The 13,194-nt window shown below is 38.4% G+C and overlaps 1 protein-coding gene across 1 annotated transcript in view; it reads right to left on the bottom strand.

The window, feature by feature from the left end:
- RCOR1 (REST corepressor 1) overlaps positions 1–13,194 on the bottom strand; it is a 104,131-nt gene that overhangs the window by 25,599 nt on the left and 65,338 nt on the right. Inside the window, exon 3 of the mRNA XM_072963770.1 lies at positions 12,578–12,661. Coding sequence (XP_072819871.1) covers positions 12,578–12,661 — 84 coding nt within the window. The remainder of the gene's footprint in view (positions 1–12,577; positions 12,662–13,194) is intronic.

Genomic DNA, 13,194 nt, shown 5'->3' with positions numbered 1-13,194 from the left:
TGTGCTCCGGTTCAGCGGTCCCCAGTCCTGACTGATGAGAATCATGGGGTAAATGTCTTTAAAATGCTGGCTCTTGAGCTCCAGCCTGTTCTGTATGTGTAAGTGTATACATATACACACACGTGTGCATGGATGTATGCATAAACTTTATGCATACATGTAGTTTTTACAAAATATAACACGTGTAGAGACAAGCACATACCTAAGGACACAGCAGGGTGAATTCTCACACTTAGATCAAGGGAAAAAATCTCATGCACTACTGATGTTTTTGGTTGGTTTTCACAATGCTCCCAGGTGATTGTGATGGGCCAGTTTTGAGAATCAATGAGTTAGAGTAATGTTAATGTGTAAAGAGCATTCCCCATTTAATGTGATTTAAAAAACCCCATCTGAACAAGCACAAAATTTTAAGTGTTTGGCATTAAAAAGATTATGACAATATCAGAACAACAGAAACAGGAATGTGCTTTTTATGTTACTGCTATATAAAATGAGGTTTGTGAATTTGTGAGTTGTGAATTTCAATCATGCAAAAAAATTTTCCTCTCAGTGACTAAAGAGGTTCTTATTTAAATTACCAATTTCAAGTCCACCTCCCGCTGAGGGCTTATGACCATGGAGGAAGGTCAGAAGAAGGACTTAACTGTCTGCAAATCCTAGTGACTTGCCCACAAATATCACTTCATAGGGACATCTGTCCTTTAACCCTGCCTCTTTCAACTATATATACAACTGTCTTTCCTCAGTACAATCCATTCGCGTACGAGACACAGGAGAGAGTGGTCCCCAGTGAGACCAAGAGAGGCACACAGGGAGGCAGCTACAGGAAGCCCTGCCCACCAAGGACTTTAGACAAACACTTCTCTGCGGGCCCCGGTTCCTCTAGCTCCAGAAATGAAAGCTAAACTACATAGTGGGACAGTGAGAATATGGGGGGCGTGTTTGTTGGGAGGGGGCAGGTCTTCCCACTGTCAGTGCTTGAATCTTGTTGGGGGGGGTTCTTTATCCAGTAAAGATAAACTGAGCTTTCAAAGGAGGTTGCAGAAAGTGATATTTTATCATAAACTAATATGTCTTATATTTAATTATTCTCCACTGATTTAATGTATCTTTTAGACCTACTGTGTGCCTAGTACTGCTTATATAGCCATGATTTAAAAAGAGTCTCTGCCTTCATAGAAGTCAGTCTGGCCACAGAGAAATAATCACATAAGTCATTAATTCTGTACATGCCAGAGAAAAAGAACTAGGAAAGAGTTCAAATGGGAAACCCAATTGGCTGAATCAAGGATGGCTTTCTTGTCTACTGGAAAAACATACAGTAAATTCCTGCTTACTCATATGTTACTGGCAGGAGGGAAAAAGTTGGGGAAAAAAAAGTGTCCAAGAATAGGGACATGGTTAAATAAATTAAGCTATATGATATTATTTAGAACCAAAACTCAGTTTAATTTTTAATCACAGGAAAAGTTAAGTTGAAAAACTATTATATACATTATGACCCATTTGTGCTTAAAATCAGAGGACACACAAGCACACAGAAAAGACATGAAAGCAAAATTTTAACAGTGGTTACATCCAAAGTGACAAAAGGTGAAGGAATTACAGATTATTTTTAATAATAAAAACAAGCTTGTATGTGTACGTGTAGCTACTTTTCTGAACCATTTGAGAGTGCCATACATGATGGTCCTGCACTCTTAAATACTTAGCATATGTTTCTTAAGAGTAGATATATTCTCTTATGTAACAACAGAACAGTAAATTTAACATTGAAACAGTACTTTACTCTGTGTCCAATCAGGCCAACTGACCCAAAATCTGTTGAAGAATTTTAAAGTAAATCTCAGTTATTTCATCCATACATATGTGTATTTATATATATATATATGTCATATATATATATCATATATATATCATATATATATCATATATATTAATATCCATCTTTTTAAAAATGTGGACATATTTTTGACAGAACCACAATGTCACTATCACTCCCAACAAAAACAGAAAAATTCCCTGGTATGAGAAACAATGCAATACTCCCCGGACAGTCTAAAATGCGTTAAGTCCAACAATAAATAACACACACTGGAGAGAACACTGAACAATTACAGTGAGCATTTCACTCTGGAAAATGATTTGGCATCGACTTCTCAGAACCGCACATCTGTACTGTGGATGGACCTCAGAAAGCAGTCAAAGGACGTTCCCAGGAGTAATAGATGCAGTATTAAAAAACTGAAAACAAATGTCCATTGTAAACAGAAAGGCTAAATTGTGGTAACTTTGAAAAACGACATTTTTTAAATTTAAAAGGATGAAGGTAAGACACACTGACATGACTAAAGGGTAAAGTAATACTTGATTTTTAATGGAGGGCTTCCACTATAGTCTGTAAATTCAGTTCTGTCTCTTCTAGTAAGTTTTACACATTTTAGTTAACTCTAGAGCACTTAAGAGAATAAAAATGATTTTTAAAAAGTAGTTTTTACATCCTTAAAAACATAATTTTAATCACAAACTCCAAAACCTGATAGCCATTTTTTTATAAAAAGCTGAAAACTCCTCTGTTGGCATGTGGTGTCAGCATGTGGTGCCAACATTGGCTTATCCTATCACTACATCTGCACATACTCCAGGCAAAGAACAGGTGTGAAATCTAAGTACAATCTTCCCTCTTATCAGCACACATACAACCCACCCATCAGACTGTAAGCTGCATCCGGGCGGGGACCTGTCAGGTGGCTCACCCTTGTGTCCCTCCAGTGCCTGGCACATGCACAGTCACTCCTAATTACTGAGTAAAATAATGGTCATTGAAAGGTAAGTGGCAAAGAAGAAAATGTTAGAGGGTTCCAGGTGACCCAAGTGTCAGAACAAATAGCCAAAAAGTCTATTTTTTGCTGGAGAGGGTGTGAGGAAAAGGGAACCCTCTTACACTGTTGGTGGAAATGTAGTTTGGTGCAGCCACCATAGGAAACTGTGTGAGATTCCTTAAAAAACTATAGCACTCCCACTCCTGGGCATAGATCTGGAGAGAACTCTAATTCAAAAAGATACATGCACCCCAGCATTCACAGCACTATATAAAATAGCCAAGACATGGAAACTACCTAAATGTCCACCAACGGATGACTGGATAAAGAAGATCTGGTATATTTATGCAATGGAATACTACTCAGCCATTAAAAAGAATAAAACAATGTCGTATGCAGCAACATGGATGGACCTGGAGACTGTCATACTAAGAAGTAAGCCAGAAAGAGAAAGAAAAAAACTATATGATATTACTCATATGAGGAATCTAAAAAAAATGACACAAGTGAACTTATTTACAAAGCAGAAAGAGACTCACAGACATAGAAAACAAACTTATGGTTACCAAAGCGGAAAGGGGGTGGGAAGGGATAAACTGAGAGTTCAAGATCTGCAGATACTAACTACTATCTATAAAATGGATAAACAACAAGTTTCTACTGCAGAGCACAGGGAACTATATTCAATATATTATAGTAACCTACAATGAAAAAGAATATGAAAAGGAATGTATGTATGTATACATATGACTGAACTATTATGCTGTATACCAGATACTGACACAACATTGTAAACTGTACTTTAAAAAAAAAGCCTATTTTTGCAAATCTCCATACAAAAAAGTGTCCATACCCCCATCATTTTCTCACTGGACAGTACCTGACTGCACACCCACCACTCGCCGCCAGAGGAGTGGCACCGAACTAAACACACGTCCAGCTCCTCCGCTCACTGGCTTTCAGAGACTAAAGTAAGTGGCGGGAGTGGGGCCAGACTGCACAGGGCCTTGTGGCAGCTATCAGGTCTTCTGACTTTCATCTATGGTGAACTGGAAAGTTCTGAATAGAGGCTCCTGACATTTACTGTATATGTCTATGAAACTTTAAACATATGTATGAATCTATATATATACACATATCTATGTATCTATGAAGTTTTCATACATAATATAATCTTGAAAATGTGTACTGAAGCCAAATGACAACGTAGAAACAACTTTTGCAAATGTTGTAGGTCTAATGAGGGTTCTCATTCCAAGAAAGCTAAAACTTATTTTAAAATCTCTAACTTGACTTGCTAAAAAAGAAAAAGTACAGTTTACAGTGCTGAGTTAATTTCTAGCGTACAGCAGTGATTCAGTTCTACATACACATACATATATTTCTTCACATAGTCTTTCTCATTGTAGGCTAGTACAGGTATTGAACGTAGTTCCCTGCGCTCTACAGTAGGACTTTGTTGTTTATCTGACTTGCCTTTTGACACAATTTTAAATTCCATGTCTATCATGTTATATGTGTTAGTTTTTTTCTTTATAGTTAACAGCCAGTCAGCTTTTAAAAAAAATCACCCAGCCTGGTTGTCTCAGGCACAGCTAATGTTTTCCATCTTTGTCTATTTCAGTACGAGGAACAGTGCTTCTGATCACTGTACCAGTTTCTCTTCATCTTTATAAAATAGAAACAAAATGCAATCCCTTGAATATCTGCAGAGACACTGATTATATAACCTACACAGTACGTGATGCATAATGAGCAACACCATGGCTTTACTGTTTCCCAACAGCCAAGTTTACACTGCTACCCTCTACGCCCAAGGCAAGTTTCCTCAGGAAAACTCCACGGTGTGCATGGTGGTACCCCGCCCCCCACGAGCTCCAGTGCACCTCTTTCAAGCTCTACCTTAACGAGAATCAGACAGTAAAAAGTCATCCTCAGATTATTCCCTTTCCTAACCTATCCTCTCTCCTAAAACTTCCTTCTAAGAATTCTCCCCGGCCACAGTTCTGTATTACATTTAACCATGCCTGCTTTGATAAACTTTTTTGTTTTCCTTAACACAGTAACATGAGCCAGACTGGGAATAAGATGTGGTCAAACTCCACATACACTTCAAAGATAAGACTACCTAGTAAAACAACCGTTTGAGACTTCTTGCAACAAACGTGTCTACTTGGTTCTGCTAACCTACAAGTGCTTCTCTTCACAAAGCCCAAGCCCTGGCGGGTCCACCCAGGGAAGTGCAGGAGCCAGAGGGGACCAGGAAGAGTGCACTGTACTCACCAGGGCAGCAGCGTCCCCGCAGAGAGAGGCCTGCCCCAGAGCTGTTAGGACGGGCAAGGCAGACATCTAGGAGTGAACCAAGTGGGATGAGGAGGGAGTCACCAAGGGAGGACAGCCTGGAATAGGTGGGGAGGATGGGAGCAGAGGAAGGCACCCACGCAGGGGCAGCTGTACACATCATAATGGCGACAGGGTGCAGAACCCACGGGGAGAGGACGTCTATCACAGAGACAAATGCCTAGCAGGTATCTTCAGTAAAAATTCAACTGCACCTAGAGGTAACAGCCTCCTGCTTTAAAGGCAGGTTAAAGGCCACCAGGACCACCCACCTAACCCCACACTCCTCTGATCTCCGCCTCCTTTGAGCAAGTTCAAGCACTCCTGACATTGCTGCTTTGACTCCCTACATCTCCATCAAGCCCCCCTGTAATAGCAATGGCCCAGTAAGGGCATCAACTTCTCTCACCTGGAATTGCACCAGCACTTACCGCCTCCAGTCCCAGCTGGCCTCCAAACCACAGGGCTGTCAAGAGCTTTCTAATGTAAATATATTGCTTCTAGCTAAAAGTCCCTCAAAAATCCTCATCCCTTTAAGAAGTCTGCCTTTCCAGTTTCATTGCTGCTCACTTTCCCAAGTACAACGTGTATCACAGCCAGGAGGCAGGTCTCTATAATAAAGCACTGTTTCCTCCAGCATCTTCACGCCTGTGCTTTCTTCTTTCCTTTCTCTTTCCAGGTGCATTTTTGTCTCTGGTCCAGGCAGCCAACTCATTCATTCCTCAAAATTCTACCCAAATGTTAACTGTTTTCAATGCTTGTTTCTACCCAGGAAGATATACTAAGAGTGCATAGGAGATGCCTGAGTTAAAATAATGTAAGAATCAATTATCCTCTCCTCCAATTAGTGAACATTTTTCAGTTTCTCTTACTGTCTGCCCAACCTCCAGATTCCACCAAATGATTTAACCTCCTTTGTCCCCTAAATACCATGTCTTTGTTTAATCATGTAATTTCCACCGTAACGTAATATAACACCGTCTAAATCCTACTGTCCTCATCTACGCTACCTGGAATTGTTTACGTGTCCTCTACATGAAATGTGTCTCTACAAGGCACATTTTCCAGGCATACTCCATAAGCTTTATCTTTCTTTAAAGAAGTTTTACTTAGACACGGCCCAAAGCAACTAGTGTAATATCAGTAATGCTTTATGTTATTTAATTATAGTTTATTAAATCTACACGAAGGCAAAAGTGTGTAATAAACGCAGTCTGGAGACCAGAGATCTAGCCCAAATTTGGCTACTAACTAGCTGAGGGACCATAAACATTTGACTTAACTTCTCTAAGCCTCCACTGTTTGCAACTATTTAAGAGGAAAAGTTGGACTAAAGCAAACACAAATTATTTGTTTACATGTTCCTCTCCCTCCTCTTTCTCCATTAGAATATAAGCCTCCAGAATCCTTCACTTATGATACACTACCAGGCACACAAAACTGCTCAGTAAAAATATAAATGAAACCAACTCTCACTAAATAAACTCAAATCCACTATAACCCCAATAAAGATACTTCTGGAGAGAACTTGATACAAGCCTAAGATTCACCCATAATAAACATATGAGCCAAGAACACAAAAAAGAACTGAAATGGTACCAAATCAGGAACCAACAGATAGATCAGTGAAACAAAATCGAGAGTCCAGATATAGACCAATGTACATAAATGAGTTTAATGTAAGTGAAGTGGGAAAGAATTCAGTAACTGCAGACATAACAATGATGTAAATAAAGAGGGAGGGGAAGGAGGGCGAACAGAAGAAACACAGATATATATGTCTGCATGACAGTATTCTAGAAGCCACAAATAAGATGGATACATTTAACTAAACACAATTAAAAAAACAAAACAAAAAATAAGGCTATTTGTAGAATTAAAAGGTCAAAATACAAAGATGCTCAACCTTATTAATAATTAATGAAATCCTTTCCTATCAGTTCAGCTAAGTTGGAAAAAAAAAAATACCCAATGAGATACCATTTCATATCCATTAGGATGGCTACTATCAAAGTAGAACAAAAAATAACAAGTGTTGACAAGGATGTGGAGATATTGGAACTCTTGTGCACTATTGGTGGGAATGTAAGATGATACAGCTTCTGTGGAAAATGGTATGTCAATTCTTAAAAAATTTAATAACGGGGTGGGGAGGGTATAGCAAGTGGTAGAGCACATGCTTAGCACACACAAAGTCCTGGGTTCAATCCCCAGCACCTCCTCTAAAAATAAATAAATAAGTAAATCTAACCACCCCCAACAAAATTACTTAATTAACTTATTAAAAAACAGAATTACCAAATCCAGCACAAACCCACTCCTGTGTATATACACAAAAGAACTGAAAGCAGGGTCTCAAAGAGATATCTGTGCACCGATGTTCACAGCAGCATTATTCACAAAAGCCAAAACGTGGACACAACCCAAGTGTCCATCAACAGATGAATGGACAGACAAAATATGGTCTAGTCTATCCATACAATGGAATATTGTTCAGCCATAAAAATGAGGAAATTCCGACACACACTACAACATGGACGAGTCTTGAGGACATTTTGCTAAGTGAAACAAACCAGTCACAAAAAGCAAATCCTCTACAACCCCACTTACACAAAGCACCTAGAGGGGTCAAACTCACTGAGTGGGAAAGCAGAATGGTGGGTGCCAGACGCTGGGGAAGGGGTGATGCAGAACTGTTCTTTAATGGGAACAGAGTTTCAGTTTTGCAAGATGAAAAGAGTTCTGGAGGCTGGTGTGAATGTAATTAATACAACTGAACTGTACACTTAAAAATGGTTAAGATGGTAAATTTTATGTTGTATTCCACCACAATTAAAAATAATTTTTTGAAAAAAATTCTTGAGAGAAAAAAATATATATACTCAAGTTCTAGGGAGGTTTTGGAAAACAGGCACACTCATACAACTCCTTAGAAGAAACACAGAAAAATCTAGGTACCATTTGACCTAGCAAATTCCCTTCAAAGAGGTTCACTGCAGCACTGTTTAGAAACGCTTAAACTATGAAACACCTATATTATACCACCATTAAAAAAAAAAGCACAGTAAGTTTATAAGGACTAACAGACACTCAGAAAATTAACATAACGGCGGTTAACTTGGGAGACACGGGGTATTTTTCACTAATTGCATATGCATTATTTGGCAGGGGGGGATTAAGTCTGTTTATCTATTTTTAGAGGAGGTACTGGGGATTGAACCCAGGACCTCGGGCACGCTAAGAACGCACTCTACCACTGAGCTATACTCTCCCCGCCGTAAGAGAGCTTTAATTGTCTATATTATATATTTTCCGTATAGTTTGAAATTTCTACAAAAGCATTTATTTTTATAAACACAAATAATTCTGTAAACTTGCAGTAACCCTAAGAAGCAGAACTCTAAGCTGTTACTTCAGAAGAAGGAAGCCAACACAGGAAAGGCCAGGGCTCACAGACACCGTCACACGGTGTGACATCTACCGGACATCTACCGGAACATCTACCGGAAGTCTACAGGGGTCTCACGTATCCTCTCTACATGACGTCAGAGCGAACGATGGGCAACCAAGACTTCCACATTCTCTGAAAATAAATCAGAAAGGCAAATGGGAAGACTTCTCTTTTGCCTATATACTGGGAGGGAGGGAAACTGAGGGAGAAACGACAGATGGCAGAGAGAACAAACTGTGTGTTCTTGTTTGAACTGTGATTTCATTTCAAGGCCTAACTGTGATGAGACTATCAGTCACAAGTATGACTCTCAGAGCTCCACAAAAGGAACCTGACTCACATCAAGGGCTACGTTCGTATCTTCCCACCTGAGCAGTTAAGCAAATTCTCATCAACCCACAATTCCACTTCTAGGGATAAATGTTAAGAAAATACTAAAAACGTAACCAAAAAGAAAAAGAGAACAAAGCTCTGTGATTCAGTTTTTCACTACCACCTTCTTTTACAATAGCAACAAATTAGAAACAACCTAAATTTTTAATAGAATAATGATTAAATACACTGATATATACATATGATAGAATATTACATGGTTATTTCAAATGTTTGCTGCAGCACTGTTTAGTGGTCTAGCAAGGTAAGAAATGCTTAGGTCAATGTCCAGGAAGACAATGGACACCCACATATATAGAAATACCATCATCTCACTTATATAAACATGCACAGAGGGAAAAAAGGACTGGAAAAACACTCCAAATTGTTTAACAATAGCTATCTCTGGATAAAGAAATATGGGTGAACTGTCTCTTGTTTATACTCTTCTGTGTCTTCTGAACTTTCAACAATATATAAATGTTACTTGTAGATTGGTTTTAAGAATATAAAGTTTTTATCTCTACTGGCAAGACTTACATTAAAACTACAAATCTATTTTAGGCAAAACCATTATTTAAAAAATCTATTAATTTTTCATATTCTGCTCTTTTCTTCTAGGTCTTGAAAACATAAAATAATACTCTGACTTGAAAGATTCCAACAGGTAACAGAATAAGAGCAAGAGGCACTAGTATAATCTTGAACTGTCGTAACAGAAGGAAAGTGACTGAAATGAAGAAAGGACGGAGACTGATGAACTCAACCTGAGGGACACGTTGAGAGCATGTCCAGGGTGAAGAGTCAGCAAACTTGACACTGCTGGCTCCACCACTGACTGTGTTTGTTTCACAACCCTCTTTGAATTGTGGAATGCCATCTGTAAAATGGGGACAAAAACTTCCTTCAAGGTTACTGTAAAGATTGAATGACATAGAACATGGAAAGCATTTTATTACATGGTTGGCATAAAGGCTCAACAAATGCTCACTACTCTTTTTTTTAATTGAAGTATAATTATTTACAATGTTGTATTAGTTTCTGGTGTACAGTATACTGAGATTCAGTTATACATACATATTTTTTCATATTCGTTTTCACTATAGGTAACTATAAGATATTGAATATAGTTCCCTGTGCTCTACAGTAGGACCTTGTTGTTTATCTATTTTATGTATAGTAGTTAGTATCTGCAAATCCTGAACTCCTAATTTATTCCTCTACTCCCCCTGTTCCCCCTGGTAACCACAAGTGTGTTCTCTACATCTGTGAGTCTGTTTCTGTTTTGTAAATAATTCATTTGTGTCCTTTTTTTAGATTCCACATATAAGTGACATTATATGGTATTTTCCTTTGTCTGACTTCACTTAGTATGATAATCTCTAGATCCATCCATGTTCCTGAAAATGGCATTATTTTATTCTTTTTTGTGGCTGAGTAGTACTCCACTGTGTACACACACACACACACACACACACACACACACACCACATCTTCTTTATGCACTCATCTATCAATGGACATTTAGGCTGCTTCAATGACATGGCTATTGCAAATAGTGCTGCTACAAACATTGGGGTGCATTATTTTTTCGAGTTAGAGTTTTCTCTGGATATATGCCCAGGAGTGGGACTGCTGGATCATAAGGCAGCTCTATTTTTAGTTTTTTAAGGAACCTCCATACTGTTTTCCATAGTGGCTGCACCAAATTACGCTCCCACCAACAGTGTGGGAGAGGAGAGTTCCCTTTTCTCCACACCCTCTGTTCAGCATTCATTGTTTGTGGACTTTTTAATGATGGTTATTCATACCAGTGTGAGATGGTACCTAGTTGTGGTTTTGATCTGAAATGCTCACTATTAACATTCAGTTCTGGGCACCATAATTTAAGGTGGGCACTGTGACCAAATGGACCATATATCCAGGAGTGCAACAGTGATGAAAAGAGACCCAAAAATCAAACCATCTGAAAAACACTTCAGGCAATTAGGCAGGTTTAACTTGGACTGGGGTCAGTAAAGGAGGCAGGATGACTGAACATGTAGAAGACTCATACGGAAGCAGACCTACTTAGCAGAGCTCAGGAAAACAAAGCTTTAAAAATTACAAGAGGCAGATTCTCAGCTCTTTGTTAGAAAGAACAGCATGTTAAAAAATGGAATAGATGGCTTTTTTAAGTTACTGTAAGTGCTCAAAGGAAAGATAACAAACAAAAATATAGGAAATACTTAAAAGGTTTTCCCTAGAACAGCAAAGGCATCAGAAATGCCAATAAATACACTTCCTCCTGACAGTCTGTTCTCCTGGATAAACTCATCAAGCCATAGCCTGATAGAGGCAAAATTAAGATACTCTGATAGTAAGATTGGTCTGAGATTATTCTGTTATTGCTAAATTTAGCATTACCAACAGTAGTTGAATTTCCTGTGTTCCATGGAGGTTACTGTATTTTTAAAAAGGATCCTTCTTGGTCAAAATTAAACATGTTTCTTTACCATATGAGCCCTTTGCACCTTATACATGCAAACACAGATGTTGAATATACAAGAGAATATTTAATATGCATCATCTCTAACACTTACTTGTAGTGGAAACCTGTTAGCACCTAGTTTTAATACTGCAAAACACAATTTGAGAAATCCTGATCAAAGCCTAAGTTCCAGCCTTCACTGACAATGTTAATTTCCTGTCCAGCATTTACCAATGAGGCTTTGTAAGTCCTACTATGTTTTAGAGCATTGATTCTTAACCTATTTTTGTCAAGGAGCCCTTTGAAAATCCAATCTTCTCCATGAAAACATACATACACCAAAAAAAATTTTGCATATGACTTCTAAGTTCACAAATCCCCATATATTCCATCTATGGACCGCCCCCACTGAAAAATTCTCAAAAAGGGGGATTTTCTTCTCTCGTTTAAGTTATGAAGAAAACAAAAACTCTGAAAATAGTAGACTCGAGGCAACACGTCAGATATAAGTGACTGGAATGGCATCGCTTGAGCAGAGGGGATAGAAAAGTTGAAAAAGTAAACTCTGGAAATATAATTAATATTACTAATAGCTAGAGGACCCTACTCCCCTAAAAGAAAACCCAAGGTAGCTGAAAATATTCATTCTAATAAAATTTTAAGCACATAAAACAAATGGCCAGTTCAAAAGTTCTACTTCCAGTGAGGCTGACCTCCTACATTATAAAACTTGTTGCCAATAATACACTTTTGCACTTTGCAATCTTTCAAATCAGAAATTTGTTAAACTCTTCATCTTTATAAATCTATAAATTCCCGGCTGAGGGAGTTATATTCTGCAGTATAAATTTCTTTCCACTCTGAACCTTTCCTTCTAGTTATTTTAGAATATTAACTAGTACAGCACCCTGAATAAAAAGTAGATATGAAACGCAGTTGAAGAACCTTTAAACCATTATGATGGCTCACAATAAGGAACACACTTTCAAACTCTTTAGATCATTTACTTTAAAAATGTAAGAGAAATGTAACACATGTAGAGACTTTCAGCTACAAAGGTAACTTTAAAAGTGTACAGTAAATAAGAAAGGTGGAAAATAAAAGTGCTCTGAAACTTACATTTTGCTTCTGATAGGTTTTGATTAGGCGACCAGACCAGCATGCCAAGATTGTCTCGTTCCTGACTGCGTCTTGCTAGTTTGGCTTGGTAGAGAAAAAAAAAAAAAAAAACTCTTATTACAATTAAACAGACATAAGCAACAATTAACACCATCACTCTGGTCTTTTTCTAAACTTCAGAATGTGACGACATCACCCACCCTTTACTGAAATCTGCCACAATGGAACCCACACTCAACATCACAGGGCAAAGGTGGGGGTGGAGGAGGCTCTGAAGGCTGCCGAAACATTTCTACTTTTAAGTCTTTTTCTACTTAACTTTTACTTGTTTAATAAACAGGTGCATATGAGGTAGGTATAATTGCTATTCTCATTTGCTAGGTGGGGAAACTAAACAGATCATTCAGCGAGTAGAAGGCAGAGCCTAGACTGAGCCAAGGCAGAATGGGTACAGTGCCCAAGGGTTTAAGCACTATACCACACTCTGCTCTCAGACATGGGACATCCAAAAAGGGAGCCACATGTGGCAGGCTGCTCAAAGACCCCTTTCAAATATGAATTTTTCCCATGTGCTTCTTTGAATAACCTTACCCCTTACTGCTGGAGTAATCTTTTAG

This window comes from Vicugna pacos, chromosome 6 (assembly GCF_048564905.1).
Source record: "Vicugna pacos chromosome 6, VicPac4, whole genome shotgun sequence".
NCBI lineage: Eukaryota > Metazoa > Chordata > Mammalia > Artiodactyla > Camelidae > Vicugna > Vicugna pacos.
Note: the sequence above shows the minus strand (reverse complement) of the source record. Positions and strands in the feature narration are given on the sequence as shown.